Raw genomic sequence first — 21690 nt, forward strand, 5'->3', positions numbered from 1 at the left:
TATTGGTTTATTCAGGACTCCCATCAGGAAACCGGGTCACTGGTCATTCTTCCATCAGAACTGCTTGTCACTTGTTACTAATATCACACATCATTCCAGTTGGTATAAGAAATCACACACAGGGTTTTGAACAAACGTCAACTACAATGTTGTTCAGTCGGCCTTCATCATCCAGGCTTGGGTGCTGACTCTTTCTTTTCATCACTGGGAATTTTGTTGTCCTATTGGATCTTTATAATCAGTTAGCTTTGAAATAGAGGATATACCTCTATCTGATTAACAACTTTCAATCCAGAGTTTGGGTTTTTGCTTTATTTCGCTTGCACAGCAAAGCTGAATGCAGAACAAAGCTGAAATAGATCCTACAAACATGTCCAACAATAATTCAGCAGGCCTCTTAGATCTCGTGTCTTCTCTATGAATTCATCTTGCCTAGTACAGTTCCAATGGACCACTCTGAGTGCTATTGGTTGGAGGGTGTAGATCTGTGATTGAAGCGATTCATATGAGACTCATAGACATGCTCAGATGGCTTTGAGTCTTGGATCCTTCCCTGTGTCTTCCAGGGTGGCAAAGCCAGGATGTCTCATGCTGAAGAAAGCATACTGTTTATCCCTAAATTGGGCAGCAGTTTATACTCACTGGAGACAAGCCCATCCTCCTATGCCACCACAGATCTGGTTCTGTGATTTGCAGGTGTTACTGGCTACAACAAATGTCTGCATTAACCTATTTTTGTTAGCATATATTAAAAAAAAAACTCAGGATACTGAAGAGAACAAAAGAATATCTTGGCTAGAAGTCGCAAACAACTTCTCAGAGTCGAGATGTCCCTGAGGGCCTGACTGAAAATGAAGTTCAGGCTGGAATGTGATTGCTGCACCAAGCCAATTCGTTCGCAGCAAGATCGGCAAGCACAATGAGATCATTGCCACATAATGTGTTAAGTGATGCTGCTTAAGATGCATTTGCAACGACCATTGTAAAAGGCCACATTTCTGATATTGAAGCATTGCAGTGAAGCGTCAACCTCTAAATTGTGTTCCAGTCCCTGGAGAGGGAATTCAACCTGACTGCGAGATTAAAAAAGTGCTTCCATTGAACCACAGAAGGCCGTTTTGGAAGCTCATTATTTATTATCTCAGGAAATCAACCTGCACCATCCAAAGGAGAACTGAGAGGAGATTGCTGCCATGAAATGCATACGTCAAAAATAACTATCAAGGGAAATACAGGAAGCTAAAAGAATGCATCTTTTGGCTTATGATAGTCCATGTCATTTGAATAGCTTCTTGGCAAAGATTCCAATGATCTGTGTGTAGATGTTACAGTTGAGTGTTCTACTATTTGGTGCACTTTACCCAGTGGTTGCGGCCACACTGTCATCGATAGTGTTGACTGCATAATACTATTCTTAATTGGTGTTGTTCCAGGAACCCATTGGATAACTGTGTCAACATAGCATTCAACCAAATCCCAAACAACTCTTTCCCACCCTGACTTCCTCGTCCACCCCTCCATTCCCACTAATCGCACCTCCCCCCGCCCCCCCCCCCCCGCCCTTGACATCTACCCCTGTGACTGTAGGAGATGCTGCACTTGCATCCACATCTCCTCCCTCATCTCCATTCAGGGCCAAAACATAGCTTGCAAATGAACCAATACTTCACTTTTGAATCTAAAGGGGTCATTTACTCCATCTGGTCTCCTCTACGTTGGAGAGACTAGATGCAGACAGGGAGATCACCTCTGCTCTGACTGATGCAATAGCAGGGATCTCCCAGAGGCTATCTGTTTCAATTTCCCACTCCATTCCCTTCCTGAAATATCTGGTTATCTGTCCATGGTCTCATGTCATTGTTGTAGCTATCCGTCATAGTCGAGGATGATGGCCTTCGTTCCGTTCATCCACAGAGCAAAGATGCCTATGTGTGTATTTGTTTAATGTGTATTTGATGTTGATCTTCGTCCGCGAAGCCAAGCCAAAGAAAGATTTGATGTTGAATTCCAAGAATCACAAGATACTTTACAAATCCACCAACTAATTCCAATGGCATGAAAACCACGACGATTGGAGCTAATGGATTTTTTGCAGCCTTCATCCACCATTGAGTGCAGAGTAATTTTGTCTGCCTATTCCACCATTGAGGACTTTGTTGTATTGTTCTTTGTCAAGAACCTCAACTTTAATGCCATGGGTGACCATACCAAGAGACATAGCTCCAGTCAGCATCACTCTCAGGATCACAGAACCACACTAGCTTCTCCACCATGGCAAGGTGACAATCCAAGGAGATGGGTCTCATGTACTGCCAGACTGAAACCACCTGCAAATTGGAGGAACGGCAAATCATATTCTATCTGGGCATCCTCCAAGCAGATGGCATTAAAATCCACTTTTCTGGATTCCGTTCACCACTGCCCCCCCCCCCCCCCCAACAATATATCACTATTTCCTTTGGTGCACACTCTCTCTTTTTCTCTCTCCCCCCTCTCTCACTTTCTTTCCGTCTATCTCCTATCACAGGCAGTATGGTCGGCATAGCGGTTAGCGTAAAGCCTTTACAGTGCCAGCAATCAGGACCGGGGTTTGAATCCTGTGTCTGCGAGGGTGTTCTCCAGGGGCTCTGGTTTCCACCTACCTTTCAAAATGAACTGGGGGTGTAGGTTAATTTGGTGTAAATTGGTCGGCACAGACCCATGGGCCAAAATAGCCTGTTACTGTCCTATATGTTTGATTTTTGTTTAATTAAAAAAAAGCCTACAGCTCTGCATTCACAGAGGCAAACCCTCCCCTTAATTAAACATATCCAACAAATTCTCACCTTTCCTCCCTCCTGCCCTATCCATATCCAATTAACACCTTTTGTATGTTGGTTTGTGATCTTCCTCCTGACCTTCTTTCACTCGCCCCAACATTTTAATTTAGACACTTGTCTGCTTTTTACTCTGACCTTGAGGAAGGGCTTAGGCCTGAAATGTCAATTAAATACTTCACCTCCTATGGGCATGTGAAACCTGCTGATTTACTCCAACATGTCTGTGTTTTTGCTACAATCGCACTGTCTGCAGAATTTTTTCAAACAATTATTCCCACCTGACATTCCCCCCCCCCCCCACACACACACACACAATGTATTCAGCACCATCCCTTTTCCACATATGTTCACTTGCATCCGAATTCATTCATGCCATGGTACAAGCACAAAGTAGCATTATAAATAGCAATTAAAATTAATTTCAATCATGCAGTAAGCTCTAAACATATTTATCATTGGTTTACACAATAAAACAGGTTTAAAATTTTAAATTAAGACATACGGTACAGTAACAGGCCCTTTTGGTTCATGAGCCCGTATTGTCCCATTGCACCAAATTGACCTACAATCCCCTGTACATTTTGAATGGAGGGAGGAAACTGGATCTCCTGGAGAAAATACACACAGACACGGAGAGACTGTACAAACTCCTTTGAGACAACGGGGGATTCGAGCCCCTGTCCTGATTACTGACACTGTAACAGCTTGGCACTGTAACTGCTATGCTAACCATACCTCCCCATTCCCTTCTGAATGCTTCTAAATTTTTGATACACCATTCTTTCATGCATCTCCATAGTTTTTCATTTTCATGGATGGAACGTACTGGTAGGTGAATACAAATATGGAAGTTTGCTTTGGGAGTACATTTTGACTCTGTTTCACAGTTTCTCAGAAATACATGTGTCACGAAAAGTTTGTTCAAAGTACTTCTGGATTCTTCTGTGGTTTTCACTTTTTTTGTGCTAATTTTTTTTAATTAACTACTTCTATCCCATGTAAATAACTTACATTGTTTGTACAGTCTTGTAAGTGCTCCATCAAACCTTGTTCTAAATTACATTTGGTTTGTCAATTTGCTGTGTACGAGATGACTTTTTTTCTCTCATTACTCCCTTTCCTTCATATGTTGGCTGAAAAATTCTAATCCTCCCTTGTGGGTGCATTGGATGGCCAGAGAAATAGAACATCAATAGCTGTCTTAGCTCTTGTCCCTATTTCATACTTCATCTCTGAATCAAAATGGACAACTATTGAGTTTCAATGCTGGCCTTGGGTTGACAAGGCTAGAGAGAGGGCACTGGGGTTAGGTGAGTTATTGGGTGAGACGTAATTAAGAAAAATAAATGTTTAATGGAACGAATATAAGAATATGTAAAACAAAAATGTTGTTATCGGCATTGGATAGAATGAATGGAATCTCCTGAAACAGTGAAATAAAGCAGTGAAAACCACAAAAGTATTTAGAAGAGCTTTGAATAAATTTATAACTTTCATGTCTCCCAGAGTGTCCGTAGCCTTTTGTATACAGAAACATAAGGTCAAAGTAAGCTGCCAGTGGTGGCAGCCATAAATGTGTTGACCTCCCTAAGCCAGCATGTGGAGATAGCCAAATGGGCCCAATTTCACTAGTGCTCTGGACAAGAAAATAGGTGGTGGGATAGTTGGGCAAGACACAAAACACATGTTTTATCCTGTGCTCCTGAGGGTGTGGGGAGAAACATTAGGGACATCAGGGAAAGTAGTTGCTGTGGTTGGGTTCAGCCTGACGGCAAGAGCAGTCATTGACAGTGATGACCTTTGAGGAGCAGGGATTGAGATTGATGTTAAGTGGGATATATTATGCAGTACTAAGGAAGAGGTAGGGAAAAGTCATTGAACTTGCCTCATGGAGTTCCCAGGCGAATACTGCTCAAGAAAGGCCTGAAAATTGTTGTTCTCTGAAGCAGTAAATCAAGTTTGCCAGTGATGTCCCCAAGGGAGAGTTGTAGTGACGTTATCCTGTGTGGAAATCACAACAGGAGTGCAAAGGTGACTGAGTTTGTAAGATAAAACAGGGCAGAAGTGGTCATTGCCATGTTTCACTTGAAAGTAAAATCAGTTTCCATTTGCACAATGTATGCTTTTAAAATTGTTGGAAATTCTTTAAGGTTTTTTTTTGTAGTTTGACCTCTTCATTTTTAATTCGGCAATGCTATCTAACGCAAAACTGTGATACCATCAGAGCTGGTCGCCCAATGACACACCACCCAACCACTCAAGTCTTTAGAAGGCAGCAAACAGGTTGTGTGAAAGTAGAATGGGAGTTTGGAGACATCACAATAAAAGGCCATGCTACCCACACTTGCCATTCCCATCATTATTCTTTTCAGCAGTGGTTGCCAGGTAATAAAGTTGGAAACCTTATTTGAATTTCAGAGCATATAGAGATGCTCCAATTGCCCCCTATTTAATTTATGGATGCTCAGTGGAGAAAAGTGATTTTGCTCAGGACCATTGCAGGTCTGTCAGATTCCATTTCGAACTGATGTAGTTACCAAATAGGCCTTTATGGGAGTTGTTTCTGCATTTCCATTTCTCCCTCCACAGATCTTATGCCATCTCTTTCCACTTTTTTTTTTCTCCTTCTTTTGCTCTAGTACTACTCAGGACCAAAAGGTGCTTACTAAAATTCTCTGAGGAAGCCAATTTGTATTTTCTCCCCCTGAGAAATTATAATGGAAAACTAATTTCTGAACAACTGCAAGGTGTCTTTGTCCTTTTCCGATTCTGGCAAACTGCAAAATCTCTTCAATAAATTTATTGCTATGTGCTAATCGAAATAAACTGTAACCCAATTGGTTTAAAGGCATTCCAGAGAAATCATCTGTAGGAGGGATGCTTGAGCTGTCAGCAGAATTCCAAGGTGCCCTGTAATGAGTGATGAAGTACCATGATTGGCTTCAGAAAATACAGTGATTTATGATGCGATATAATGTGATGTGTTAATAAAGAATATCAGAACCTTGAATCATGCCAAGGTAAAACAAAGAATGAGTTTCTATTGGAAATGTGGACTGTCCAGTATGAAGCTATTACATTTATGCCAATTAGAAACCTTATCAGTTTGCATGTTTATAAGATTTCATACCAGGCTTGCAATATTCAAAACAATTTCTGGAGAGCATTGATGAGTTTGTTTTCATGAAGGGAATGCAGATGGATAAATATTGTGTTGATGTTTAACATATATCACACTAGTCCAATAAGAAAAAAAAAGTAGATTGAAGATAATAAACTAATGCAATTCAGTTTTTCTGAACAAACTCCGACTGTGTGTCTGCCCTGTGGAAACACATACCATGTTTTACCTTGTCTTGACTCAGTTTTGCCATCCACGTTCTGTTCATGGTAATGTATTGTTGGAAAGATATACAATGCATGTAAAGCTGTTGGTGTGAAACAGGCCCCTCTGCCACTGGAAATATCTTAGAATCCATGTTTGAGGACTGGGCTCCATAATTATCAGACAGACTCACTGATAATGTTCTCGAGATTTTATTGGTAATTTGCTGTTGAGAAAGGCTAACAAGAGCTTTGACAGGCCATTCTAGTTAGTATATTTCTATTTATCATCAATGGGAAAACAGCATTGTCCCTCATACATAGTAATGAGCTCATGTAGAATTGGCCTGCTGTTCAGACGGGCCTGGAGTATCACCTTTGCAAATGTTGGCAGAATGTTGTTACTATTTTTCAGTATTTGTATTGTTAATTATCAGGGGGTTTGTGTATCTCTGAAAGTTCATTTCGTTGTCCTGGTCCCACAGAACATCGCAACGTTCTCCTGAATGTGGAATCTAACGCGAACCCTCCTATAAGGGGTATGTATGATGTCATTCCTGTGCACGTACTTGTTTTATGATATCATTACATAGGATAGCATCAACTTCAAGTGATAATGGTTGAAGCGGGAGGTCAAAATCTCAACCAATGGAAGCATTGAATTCCTTTGCTATGTTCTTGAATTGCTTTCCATGTTATTGCATAATTAGGATAAATAAATGGGAAAAGTGAATATTTAAACATGCATGGACTGATTAGAATGCACTATTTTATATTACACTTATGAAAACTTGTTGATAAAGTTAGCAAATCAAATTGAATATGTAACTCATTTTACAGCAAAGCAAATGGGGATGTACCAATTAATACACCCAAGTTTCTGTTTGCTTTCACCAGTTTTTGACCCCTCCAGGCATCATTTCACCAAGCCTTACTTGATAGTTGAGTTGCTGTGTTCATAGGTTTACCGGCATTAACTGTAGAGATGCAGAAGTTGCTTTTGGAGGATCTTAAGTTGATTTGATGAGAGAATATCCTTCAGCCTGATATGCAGAAGTGCTGGAGAAACCCAGCTGGTTGTGCAGCACTCTGAGGAAGTGAAAGGCAGTTGATGTTTCAGGTCTGAGGCCTTCTTCAGGAGTGCCAGAAATCAGCAAGAAGCCTGAATAAATAAGTGGTGGGGGGGGGGGGGTGTGGTGTGGGGCAGGAGGGGGAAGGACACAGGTTAACATGTAGGAGGAAATAGGTGAATGCAAGTGGGAGGATAAAAGAGAAGGAAGCTGAGAAGTGACAGAGAAAGAGGGGAGAAGGCAAAGAAAGATAGGAATCTGATTAAAGAATGGAGAGTGATCTAGAGGAAAGGCGACAGAGGGATGAGAGAAAGAGAGAGACCAGAGGAGGAGATTAACAGAAATTGGAGGCTAATATTGATGCCATCTGATTGGAGACAGCCTAGATGGAATAAATGCCAGAATTGCACAACACGGTTGACTTAGAGGTTAGCGCGCCTTTACTGCATCAGCGATTGGGACCAGGGTTCAAGTCCCATGCTATTTGTAAGGAGATTGTATGATCTCCCCGTATCTGTGAGGGTTTTCCCCGGGGGCTTTGATTTCCTCCCACTAATCGAAATGAACTGAGAGTGTATGTCAATTGGGTGGCACAGACTCAGGGTCCAAAATGGCCTGTTAATGTACTGTATGTCTAAATTTATAAGGTGTTTTTTCCACTGATTTGCCTCATCATAGCAGTACATAAGGCCATTGACAGGCAGGTCAGTCTGACAAAGTGGTGTGGGAAGATTGGTGGTGCTCACCCAATCTTTCACCCAAGCTCCCCAGTGTAAAGGACGCTGCATTGGGAGCACTGGATGCAGTAAATGACCCCTACAGATTCACATATGATGTGCTGCTTCATTGGAAGGATGGTTTAGTGACCCAAATAGGGGTGAGGAAGGATCCTTTTGTCCAAAGGTTGTTGAACACAATGAAAAAAAAAAATATTGTATCTGTTCAACATGCAATATCTTATTCAAGTGTTAAAGCCTGCAGGCAAAGATTCATATGCTTGCTGTAAAAAAAAATCTCTTGAAGTGCTGCAATGTAATTCTTTTGGCCACTTAAAATAAGAAAAAAACATGATAGGCAATTTCTGGAGAGGGTCTGAATCCTGCAAATTACATGACAACTTTGGTCCAAAATTGCATACTTGAACCAGAATTGAATTTGTAATGGACGCCTCTGTAATCTACCAAATTGATTGGAATTGTTCAATTAGCATTCTTTGACTCCATTATATTATTTCTAGTAGTGACCTAACATATATTGTATGTATTAAATTAAGAATAGCTTTTGCCTGAAGTAATTTAAAACAAAACATTTCAACTAACAAAAAAAATACTGACCCTCTGACAATATGTGCCTATTTCAAATTGGATCCAGAAGTAAGATATGGCAGATATTGACAATCGGTCTGATATTTTACCTGGCTTTTAATAATGAAGGGCTTTGCCATTTTATTTGTTGACCTGACTCACTGTTCCATGAGAATCATTTGCAATCAAATTGGCCAGAAATGCTTAAATGACAGTGATGCCCCAAACAAAAGTGCAGTGAAAATAAGCTGTACAAACCGAGTTGTTGCCACATATTATGACCAATATGCTTTAGCACCTTCTCATATGTCAGTTAACAATGTTCCTGCCTCATTAAATGTCGCTGTCAGTTTATTGGAATCTTTCAAATGAAAAATACATTTATTACACTGGAGCTGTCATTCTGCATCCTGCATGTACCTTCTGCATCTGGAAGGAGACTTCCATGACATTTTGTTTGTGGTTTGACTTGTTTTTCTCCAATTTTTACTTTGTACTACCACATATTGTGTTCTTTTCAGCTGATAACAGGGAGACAAATTGGTTTTGCTTGCAGCTTCCTTATCAACATATCAAAAAATTGTTTGCTCTTTTAAAGGGCTACTAAGCTCAGAAAGCTGATTGGTTCTCATGCCATCTTTTAAAGTCAGGCCCCTTACATTTGTTTCTCTGGTTGTGTGATAAATTTAACTAAGCAGTTTGTCATTGGTGATCTCTCATTTTCTGCAATAATGCCCATAAAGTTTCTTCTTCAATCTGCACCCTTGGTGGTGAACTCATTAGAATAATTATACTCAGTTGATGACAGCAAACTCATTGATCACAGAACAGTACAATTGCAAAAGAAGTCAGATTAATTTGAGAAAAGGCATCATTGTATCCCGTTACATCATGTGGCTCATCAAAAATGAAATCTTTGGAGCATTGAGAATGGGATTATCCTTTAATGGTAGACTTAAACTTGCTCAGAATGCTTGTGTAATATTACAGGCAGTGCCTGAACAAAGAATGGTTTTTATTCCTCAAGTTGAGCTGCAAAGAAATATATATTCATAAAAACAACCTGGCATAAAAGAAAATGCCAGGCAAAAAGCAAAAAAAAATTGTCAATGCTGAGAATGGGATTTAGAAATGGAGAATGCTGGACATGTTCAGTAAGTCTTGCAACAGAGAGAACAGAATTCTTTTTAAGGTTGATGAAGAGAAAATTCATCAATCTGAAATGTTAAATCTGCTTTTATCCTTTTGGGAATGTTGTCAGATGTTGAGCACAAGCAATCCCTGCTTTATGTAGAATTAATGAGAATTTTCTATAAACCAATTTTTCTGTAATTAAACAATTTCAATGAGAGTCGATTAACCTGAACTTATTATTTTCCCTGTGCAGTTACATCAGTATGGAATGCTTGTTTTGATGGCCTCAAGCAATGAATGGATGTTACACTGTTTTATAAAGTATTTTACGAGTGTCTATCCAAGGGATTTGCCTTGTCAGTTCCAAAAGCAAACTTGTAAGTGGCCTCCCACTGAGCACCATCAGCTGCATTCTTAACAGCAATGTACCTTTTTAATTATTAAGAGGAGGTTACATGTAAACAATTTTAAATCGCTGGACTGCTGAATTAAGGAGCTGCTATCCATCCATAACCCCCTGAAGATGTTTTCATTTCTGTCGCTAACTTTCCTTCAGAATGCTTCAGAATTTCTTGGAGGTTGGTTATGTGAAGTTGAATATCTGTCAGCCTGGTCATCTGTAACCTGAGGATTATCTGTCTTTCCAGCGTTCTCTCTTTTTGTTTCGGTAACCTCAGGCCATGATGGAACATGTCCCAAACTTTTAGCAGATGAAATATTTTCTGGGTTTTTTTTTTGCCATTTAAAGCTGCAGGGAAGTTTAGTTTTTGCCATCATTCTACATTCTCAATAAAAGTGATATTACCTTGAAAAAAAGATGGGTTTCATTTTATTTTACTTGTCTCAATATAGTAAGCTTTTCTATGTTGCATTGGAACTTTCAGTTGACAGATCAAGTTTAACAAGGACCAATTCTACAATTATTCTGAGCAAAATTATGGAGTTATATCGCATTTAGTTACTGCAGGCTGAAAATGAGATTCAAAATTTAAACTGCAGGGAAGTTCCATTCACAGATGATTAGAAATAGGTTTGCCTGGTTACGCTGAGCAAAGTGACTTGAGAATTTCATCAACTTGTTCATCTTCATCATTGTCACTCCTCATTACGTCATGGAAACTGGAGGATATTTTAACTCTAAAACTATATTACTACTTGTTTTCACTCAGTGCATCCAATCCAGGAACTCAAGCTTTTTATTATACAAAAAAATGAAACACAAAATCTAAGTAATCTCTGTAACTATTTCAAGGAAGTTATATAATTTTGGAACCAGGGCTGGCTCTGAGTTGAAAAATGCAGATTAGCAGTGCTGTGTGATTTTCTCATTGGCACTCCGATTAGGTGTGCGGATAAAGCTACAATAAGCATGCAAATACTCAAAATGTTGAGGTCAAATGGGATAGGATGCCATGGACAAGCAACTAAACCTTTGGGAAAGGGGAGTCAATCCCAATGTAACCTTTGTTACATAGAGATCACTGTTTGACCCACTGAGCTTCTCCAGTGTTTTGTGTTTTTACTTTGGGCAAAGGGAGGAGCTGAAAAACCTCCCAGTGGTGACACTACCTTTTTTGATTGTATCTTCTAGTATATGATGCCTCTTCAAGAAAGAACTCACTCAACCAGACAGGTCATGTGTCCCACACAAACCACCTCCGATATTATTCCTTCGCACATAATCACCAAAATTTAATTATTTTAGTTTTAATGCTGCCAAGGCAGTGTAAAAAGTATGTGGAGAGTGCTATTTTCTAGATGTGGACAGCTTAATTACAATGATGAGTCTAAATTAAGAATAAAGGAATATAACAGGCATATACATTGATATTCCATCATAGATATGAAGAAATCACCCAAAATATATATTTTCTTTTAAATTGATTTTTTTTTTCTCGTACCAGATCTATTTTCCATTTTATTTTTGTGTGAATGGTGCAACTCTAAATTTCAACACGTCGGCACATTTATTAGACCCAGTGGGGTACCAAGAATTCTATTTTTTTTTACTGGCTGAAATAGCAGAATAGAGAAAAATACCAGATATTTAAAGTTCAATGTAGTACAATGTTTGAGATTTACCATTAAACTTTCCAATATGCACCAAAAAAATTGAAATGTTTCAAACAATCCAATTGGCGTTTTGAGGTAGTTTGTAAAATACTTTCAAAGCAGATGTGTTCTACAGTATGTTCAGCTATTATAGATTTGGTGCTGCAGGTTGAAAAGATGTGGGCAGAAGTAAGCAGTGAGAGTTCACAAACTCATCCGACATCAGGAAGGTGCCAATTAGAGACCCTAATTTGACATTTTGCCATGGAAAAGGATGGAAAATTGGAGCATCTTTAACAACATGCTCATATTCTCACAAAAGCTCATGGGCAGTGAGCCAGCCACAGAATGAAAAAGAACACAAGGATGTCACTGCTCATGGGATCTGTGCTAACCTTTGAAGAAGCAATCTAAGCAGTCCCACCATGCACATATCTGCATTGCTTTGTCATCCTTTCCATTCTGAGTGGAAGTGTAATTCTGTTTTGAACATTTTCCATGTACCATTTATCTGAGCTCTCAATGGTCTAAAAGGCTGTAAAGGTGGGGGGGGGGGGGAAGATATATAAGGTTTAAAATTAGAGTAATTAACTGCAAAAATGCGATTAAACTAGAGTTTGATATCCATAAAGCATTTCAACATTGGTGCACCACTTTGAGCCCCTTCTAAATTAAAATATGAATGTCAATGCACCACAGGGCTGTGTTATTAGCCCACTGCTCTACTCACTTTACACCTATGACTGTGTAGCTCATTACAACATCTACCAATTTCCAATGATACCACAGTATCATTGTTTAAAAGAAGGGGAAGAGTCAGCGTACAGGATGGAGATTGAAACCTTGGCTGATTGGTGCACCAACAACAACCTTGCACTCAATGTCACCAAAAGGAGCCAATCGTTAACTTCAGGAAGGGAAAAACCAGAGGTATACAATCCAGTGATCATTGAGAGATCAGAGGTAGAGAGTGTGAGGAAATTTAAGTTCATGGGAATCTCTGCCTTGGAGGATCTTTCCTGAACCCAACATAACCAATGGCGTCATGAAGAAAGTAATTCAGTGCCTAAACTTCCTCAGGAGTTTGTGGGGGTTTGGTGTGACAGCAGAAACCCTGGCAAATTTCTACAAAGGTGTGTTGAAAAGTGTGCTGACTGGCTGCATCATTGTCTGGTATGGGAACACCAATACCCCTGACGTTAATCCCTCCAAAAGGTAATGGACTCAGCCCAGGACATCATAGGCAAAACCTCCCCATGACTGAGTACATCTAAAGGGAACAATGCTGTTGGCAATCATCACACCACCCAGCACACACACTGTTCTTGCTGCTGCCATCAGGAAAGAGGTATAGGTGGCACAAGACTCGCACCACCAGGTTCAAGAACCGCTGCTACTCCTCCACCATCAGACTCCTCAACAACAAACTCAATCAGAGACTCATTTAAGGACTCTTACTTGTTCAATTTATACATTTTCTTTTTGTTCTCTGCATTGCAGTCAATTTGTTTACATTCATTATCTGTTTACAATTTTATTTGTTTACATGTTCATGCTGTGTACAGTTTATTTTTTGCACTACCAATTAGTGGTAATTCTGCCATGCCTGCAGGGAAAAGGAATCTGAGGCTTGTATATGATATCTTGTATGTACTCTGACAATAAATCTGAAATCAATGTCTCTACTTCTTCAGGAGTTTGTGGAGAATTGGTATGACATCTAAAACCTTAGTAAACATCTATAGATGTGTAGTGGGCAGTGTGCTGACTGGCTGCATCAGGGCCTGCTATGAGGGTACGAATGCCTCTGAGTGGAAGACCTGCAAAAGTACAGGACACAGCCCAGTACATCTCAGGCAAAGCTCTCCCCACCATCAAGAATATCTGCCTGGAAGCTGCCATTGGAGAGCAGCAGCAATCATCAGGGAATTTTAGTTTACATGAAACATAGTAGCAAAGGGAGCATTAACTGACAGACTTCAATAGGTCCAGGAGAGAATGGTGAATTAGACCGAGGCAAGTTGATTGCAGGTTAATGAAGGTCATTGTTAACTGCCAGAAGCTTAAGACAACATAAGTGATAAAAACACAACTTTAAAGTGGGTGCATGTACAGATATTCCTGGGAACATGTATGCAGATAGCTTTGGTTCTAGGAGAAGTTGAGAAGGTTGTTTAGGTATAACAAATAGGTGAGATTACTTAGAGAGGACAAAGCCAGGTCAATGGTTTGGCTCCAAATGGAGTACAGGTTCTGTTTCTGGGCAGAACACCAGAAAAAAATGTGAAGGTTTCAGACACTGTACAGAAGAATGGTAATGATGGTTAGATGGAGTGAATAAGAATGCTAAAAAGGCTAAGCTCTTCATCCTGCAGCAGCAATGTTCAAATAAAGAGAGGCTGTATTGGATAAAGTTTGTATGTATAAGAAATATTAAAATCTATGAAAAAAAAATGCTAAGTTGCAGAAACATAATGTTAACTCGTTAACTCTATCAAAGGGTGGCAGAAAATAACAGACTAAGAATATTTTTGAGAACAAATTTAGAATTTTCAACGTGGAAGCAGTCAACAAACCTCCATATTATCCCAAAATTAGTCACGGATATTGAAGTTGTTTTGAAGTGTTAATATTTTTGAAAAGTTAGAAAATGTCAAAGCAGTTAGGTCTTTGAACTTCATGTTTTCTCAAAATCTCTGTCTGCCTCAAATCTCTGCCGGCCTCGAGTGTTGAAGGACTGAAGACCCCACACCTCAACCAGTCAACTATCCTGCACCTGTGTGTGAGCAACTTCAATATTCGAACAAATATGGGAACCATACATGAAATACAATAGAGAAATCCTACCACAGACCTCCACCACCTAAAATGACAGAAGGAGAAGACAACGAAATGAACTGACTCAGTATATAAAAGTAAAAGATAACAATTTCTTGTTTATTTTTATTAAGTGATGACATCGTTTAACGGGTTTAATGTATCATAGATTGAACTTTGAATAAATGGGAAGGGGGAGAGGGAGGGAGGAAAGGGAGGGGGAAAAATGGGAGAAATAACACTATATATTCAAGAGAAAAATGTCTATGTATTTTGGTCAGTATGGTTTATAGTGTGAAAAATAAAAAATTTAAAAAAAAAACAAGTAGCAACAGCCAATTCAGTCCTTTGACCGCTCCCAATTCTGCCATCCCCTGTCCATGCAGTTGTTGGCAATAAGATCCGGTGCTCATCTCCCCCTTTGCCCTGATCAGGAATGTTGAAGAGCCAAGCTGATTTATCATCCCATATAACCTTTTGTTTCAGAACTGTTCAAAAAGGAAGTGTTTGAAAATATATCAGTGTTAAACTAATAAAATGATGATTTTGTCATACATGCACACACCTTATCTTTTGTACAGCAGTTAGGCTCACAGAACAAGATGTAAAAAGGATACAGAGTTGGACAGTGAAATGGCAGATGGTGTTCAATCCAGAAAAGTGTGAAATTATGCATTTTGGAAGGTCAAACTTGAAAATGGAGTACATGGTTAAAGGCAAGATTCTTAACAGTGTGGAAGAACAGTGCGACCTTGGAGTCCAAATCTATAAATCTATCAAGGTTACTGTTCAGGTTGATAGGATAGTTAAGAAGGCTTTTGGTATGATGGCCTTCATTAGTTGGGGGATTGAGTTCAAGAATTGTGAGGTAATGTTGCAGCTCTATAAAACTCTGATTAGACAATATTTGGAATATTGTGTTCATTTTGGTTGCCTCATTACAGAAAGGATGTGGAAGCTTCAGAGAGTGTTTTCTGGATTGGAGAATGTGTCTTATTAAGGTTAATAGAATTAGTGCTTTTCTCTTTGGACCGAAGTGAGAGGAATATATAGGCTAGACAGCCTGCACCTTTTTCCCAGTGACAGTAGCAAATAACAGAAGACATCTACTGTATGAATGTTTCGGGGAGACATTAGAGGTCAATGTTTTGCACAGAGGGTAGTGGATACCTGCCGTGCTTTGCCAGAGTTGGTGGTGGAGGCTGGTGAAATGGGACATTTAAAAAATCCTTAGACTGGCACAGATTCATGAGAAATATAGGGTTAAGGGTATAAGGTGGTGAGTGTTTAAATAGCTGAGTAGATTTGTATAGGTTGGCTCAACATTGTGGGCTGAAAGGTCTGTACTCTGCTTTAATGTTCCATGTTATATGATGTTAAGTTTTGCATGTGCATCAATATATGTGAAAAAAAAATGCTGAAAATGGGAACAAATGTTGTGGTTTTCATTCTGGTTCCTCAGTGAATATCTGCAAAGGTATTGAATGACACATAAAGTAGATCTGGACTCCACTTCTGAAATTCTAAATGATGTATAGATGACTAGTTTCAAGACTCATCATTTTGAGACAGATCTTCAATGAATTTAAGGAACAAACTTTCTGCTGAAGAATCTCAGCAGGTGAAAGAGCATCAGCATTGGAAAAAAGAATGATCAATGTGTCACCAGAACCCTTCATCAGGACCATTGATGTTTGTTGCTCCAGATTCCAGCATCTGTAGCCCCTCATGTGTCTTCAGTGAACTCACGAGATCAGCTTCTACATAGTTGTAAAGACCTCTTTGGAGAGGTCCCAGACCAGAGCTAGGAACACAAATTAAATGAGTTCCCTTCAAGTTACTAACATATCTGATTCTCCCCCAGGACTCAACACAATCTCAGTCTTGTCCATGGTAGTGACCCCCTCCTTGCCAAGCTTGTGATCCTTGTCTAACTTGCCCACCTCAACCTATTGATTTGTTACTTGAAGAAACTCATCCCCTAAACTTTCTTCCAAAAAAAAAACTACTTGTAAGATTTCTTCCTCTATCATTCACATACCAAAGTAAATCAATTTCAGTTTATTCATACATTAAAAAAATAGCAATAGAAAGGGTTTGGAAGGATTTGGATCAAATGCGGGCAAATAGAATTAGCCCAGAATGCCAAGTTGGTCAACCTGGACATGTTCTGTTCTCTGTAATTGTATGCTATTTTCCAAAAGTATAACTTTGAAATCTTTCGTTCTTCAAGCTAAAAGTGCCTTAAAACTCATGTGAAGCTTGTGAATAATTTTTAACAAAAATGGCAGAGAGCATTTCTATTCTTGAGTATTTATATTCTGGAATAAATTCGATTAATAAATAGTCCAAACCATTGTACCATTGTCTTGGCTAATGAGATTCAGTAGACTAAAAAACATGAAGGAAAAATATGAATGATATTGAATCCGTGCAAATTATCAAGAAAAATGTATGTAAGTTTACTTCTCTAACTGGCTATGATTGAAGTATTGTGGAAGGGGTTAAGTCACAGAAACAAAAGCTGTATTCAATAGGAGATAATAAAATGGATCTGACCTCTTTGTGTTTGCAAAACGGAGGAGTAGCTCATGAACTCAAGCTTTATCATCGCTTCCTTGCAACTGGGCCATTATCTCACAGAGGTCTGTAATAAATTGTCAGATTTTCTACTCAGGTGAAATGATAGGATGAAAATTGAACTGCACTGTTTAAGTTAGCCTTCCAAAAATATAACTGAATTTCCCACACACTGGAGTGTTGTAATGATAGATAGTACCTGTACTCAGGTGAAGTATCAGCCGTTACATTTCAGATGAAAACAGTCAGCCCAGGCATTCTCCTGCACAATGTTTGGTCACCAAGGTCAAACCAATGAAGCCTCAATTGCAGAAAACTGTCTGCTGCAGTAATGTTTAAAGTAAAATGGTTCAGCTGGAAACCTCATTCCAATGTTATTATAGTGAAAGTGCAATAATCAACATGAGCTGCTGCATAGCCAGCACACATTCAGCTTAAGGTATGTCAAATTTGTAAATGCACTGAGGGAATTTTGAGTCAGGCATTTATTGACATCCTTCCAAAATTTTCCATTTGTACCTGATTATTCTCATTGCAATGAGAACCCTGAAAACTCCTGTGAAATGAAAATTATGGGCAATTGTACCAACTGCTCCATCAATAATGGAGTCGATCCGAAACAGTTAAATCTGTTATTTGCTTGGAAAATACTTAAATAACAACAATCCCATGTATCCCAGTTGGGAATATATATATTTTTTGAATTTTAGAAATGCTTCTTCAAGTCAGAAAAAGGCACAAACCCATTTTAACCTCGAATGATAATCATAAAAATACAATAAATTTGATGATGATCAGCTTGAAAAGTTGATTTTTACTTTTCAGTGTCTACTTTAATGCAAGTAAACTGATCATTAACAAGCTTTAAGGAACAAGTAAATTGGTATTGTAATCATTGTTTTTGGTTTAATAATTGCTATTTATACAGCCCAGTCAAGTATGATTCAATTAAATTTGTATTCAGTTCAGATGCTAAAAACATTCATGGTACCAGAAAATGCTGACCCAGTCCTGGAACTTCATTTTAAGTAAATGCTACCTTATTCAGCACTTGGGTTCATGTTTGAACATTAAGGAAACTTGCTGACAGATACCCAATAAGAGACAATGCTGTTTCTTTAGGTGACCTCGATAAATCAGCCAAAGCAATCCGTTGAAAGTAAATCATCAAGATCTTTTAAAAAAAAACAAATTATAAATGTGGTCATCAGGCCCAGAGCCAGACAGAAATGGAATGTCCCCCTAAGCTACAAGTCTCTGAGCAGAGCAAATGTGCCCTTCACAGCAGCAACACCAAACCACTGGTCACAGATCTGAGCCGGTGACTAGATTTGCACGATCACCTCGTCAGCTTGAACCTTCTGCCTAATTAATTATACAAAATATGTCATTTGTACAAACCCAATTTGACTTAGCCATTAATGCACAATAATGATTATTCATGCAGGCTTCTCTTCTTCACTAAATTAATTTGAGACACATTTGTGGAGGAACAATATTGCAGCAGCTTTTCACAGGCAGGTGTCAGAATTTGAGCTGCATGGTTCAGATTTCGATATTCATAGCCAAAGATCCAGCTTGCAGATTGGTATTTTGAAATTAAAATGGATATAAACAAATTCTAGACTTAGTAATTGCCTAACAACATTAAACGTGAATGTCTTTTTCGAAAAACACATAATATGCACCCAACTTTACAGATGCCAGCAAGGTGACTCTTAATACCCTGAAGTACAAAATGGGAAAACTGGGGCATATTGAGAGAGCCATTCCACTGGGAATTTACATTGAGTCTGATCCATGTAAATAATGCCAGTCAATGAAAATTGACGAGGGCTATTCATTATGATTTAAAAAAATAATCAATGTTTTACTTGGAACTTTGTACAGTCCAGAATAATGTGAAGATAGAAGTACCATGAAGAACAGAAATGCTTTGACTTAATTGATATGATTGTAACAATTATTCTGTTCCCACCATTGGAAAATAAATAATTTAAATGCAAGATACCAAATGAATGGAATTACTTTTCAACAGAGCTGTTCATTTTTCAGGTGTTGTTAATTTATTCAATCATCAAAGACGCTTTCTTCTGTATATGGACCAATTTTACCTTAAACATGGTGTATTGAATCCATTAATGTAGTCAAGACAACCATATAATAATGTGAGTGAAACACAAAGATCTGTAGATGATGTGATTATAGTTTTAAAAAAAACCACAGAAATGCTAGAGGAACTTCACCAGAATTTCAGCTTCCATAGGAGATAAAGATATATTGCTGATGTTTTGGGCCTGAGGCCTTCAAGGAATAAGCAAAGAATAGGTAGAATAAACAAAAAAACAGGACATCTCAGAATAGAGACAGTGTTGGCGCAGGGAGGAGTCCAGACGAACAAAAGGTGTAATTGGACATGATAAGGGGAGAGATGAGAAATAATTACTGTATATTTTGGCGTATGAGTCAACCTCCTTTTTCAGTCTCATTTTAAGGGTGTTATGGTATACCTTGCATATAAGTCGACCACCATTTTCTGAGGTATTCCGTTGACTGGCATATAAGTCGACCCCCAAAGCTCAATAAGCCTGAGATGGGCCGTTGTCCAGCATATATGCCAATCCCAATAAATTGCACGGATTGATCTGCTGGGCATTGGCTGGAGGTGATTGCTATCATGGAGGGTCCATCAACACATCACAGCACATGACAAAAATATGAAGCAAGTTTTAAGTTAAAAGTGACAGAAATGGCCAAGAAAACCAATAGCTGTAGTACTGCAAGAAAATTTGATATGAATGAGAAATCAGTAAGAGATTGGAGGAAGAAAGAAGAGACTTTAAGAAAAATACCAAAAAGGCAATGTTCTTTGAGAAAAGGAATCGCTCGTTGGCCAGAGTTGGAAAATTATGTTGCAGAATGGGTTCATGAACAGAGGCGAGATTGTTACATAGTCTCCCAAAATAAAATAAGAACATTTGCACTGTGGTGGGCAAAGTCACAACCAGACATCAGTGGTGATTTTGAGGCTACATTAGGCTGATTTCATGAACAGGAAAAATCTGGTATTATGCCAAATAACAAAAATTGCACAGAAACTATCAAAAGATCTTGATCATAAAGTTGTAAGTTTTCATCAGTTTATTATACAGAACTGGCAGAAACACCAGTTTGCATTGGCAAATATTGGAAACGTGGACAAAACCCTCACGAATTTCAACATCATAGGTAATAGGACAGTGGAATTGAAAGGGGTCAAAACTGTGCAAACCAGAAGTACAGGCCATGAAAGGACCTGGTTTATCATGGTATTATTGGGCATGGCCGACGGGATGAAGTTAAAACCCATGGTAATCTTCAAATGCAAAATTAAACCGAAAATGAAATTCTCTGCAGGTATTTTTGTACATTTTAATGAAAAAGGATGGATGGATGAAAATGGTGTAAAACTATGGATAGACAATGTGTGGAACAGGCAGCCAGGGGGTTTACACAAATAATGGAGTTTGCTGGTCTGGATATATTTCATAGCCACTTAACTGAGAAGTCTAAAAGTAGATTAGCAGTGCATAATACTTACATGGCAGTTATCCCGGGTAGTTTGATTGCAGCCTCTTGATGTCTGCTTGATCAAGCCATTCAAAGACCATGTGCGCAAGAGATGGAATACATGGATGTCGAGTGCAGAAAAGTCATTTACAAATGGCAGGGCAGCGTATGCTTGATGTGCTGTGTAACTTTGTGTTCAAGGTATGGGACAAACTAAAAGTGGAGTCTGTGATTAAAATCATTTAAAAAGTGCAGTATCTCTTGTACAAATGATGCCATGGAAGATGAATTATTGTGGGAAACTGACAACGAAGCTGAAACCGCCTCATCGGATATAGACTGAGACCCATATGATGACTGTTTAAACAGTAAGTATGGATGTGTTTGCCGCCATCTTTGCTTCAGACAATGATAGAGAGAGTGATTTTGAAGGGTTCTAATTGTGTTGTTGTTTTCAATAAAAATCTCATTGAAAATCTGTCGTAGTTGTGTTTTTTTTGGTTTCTCGAGGGTTGACTTATACGCCAACTCGGTTTTTCAGGAGTCATATACTCCAGATCAGCGTGGATTGGATTTTGAGTTGAATTTAAGGTCTCAAAAGTCTCTCTGACCTATAAGTCGATCCTCATTGTTTGAGAGATTTTTCTTTGAGTTTCATGATTCGACTTATACACTGAAATATTTGGTATGTCTATGTGAAAAGAGACAGGAAAAAGGGAGAGAAGCAGAACTGGGGGAAGGTAATGAGGGGGGTGGGGGGAAATGTGAGGGGATTAATGAAAGCCAGAAAAGTCGATATGATGCCATCTTGTTGGAGGTTGACCTATCGGAAGATAAAGGGGTATTCCTCAAATTTGTGGGTCATCTTAGTCTGGCAGTGCATGGGACCATGGGCAGACTAGACCTGTCAGCAAGGGAATGGGATGGGGAATGTGTGGCCACTGGAAGATCCACGCTATTGTGATGGATGCTTCCCTTATCACCTTTATACCTTATCATCTCTCTCCCTTATCATTAGCCAATTAATACTTTTTGTTGGTC

General features: G+C 38.9%; 1 protein-coding gene across 1 annotated transcript in view; it reads left to right on the top strand.

The window, feature by feature from the left end:
• pcdh11 (protocadherin 11) overlaps window positions 1–21690 on the top strand; it is a 692247-nt gene that overhangs the window by 600397 nt on the left and 70160 nt on the right. Inside the window, exon 4 of the mRNA XM_069893420.1 lies at window positions 6629–6682. Coding sequence (XP_069749521.1) covers window positions 6629–6682 — 54 coding nt within the window. The remainder of the gene's footprint in view (window positions 1–6628; window positions 6683–21690) is intronic.

This window comes from Narcine bancroftii, chromosome 8 (genome assembly GCF_036971445.1).
Source record: "Narcine bancroftii isolate sNarBan1 chromosome 8, sNarBan1.hap1, whole genome shotgun sequence".
Taxonomy (NCBI): domain Eukaryota; kingdom Metazoa; phylum Chordata; class Chondrichthyes; order Torpediniformes; family Narcinidae; genus Narcine; species Narcine bancroftii.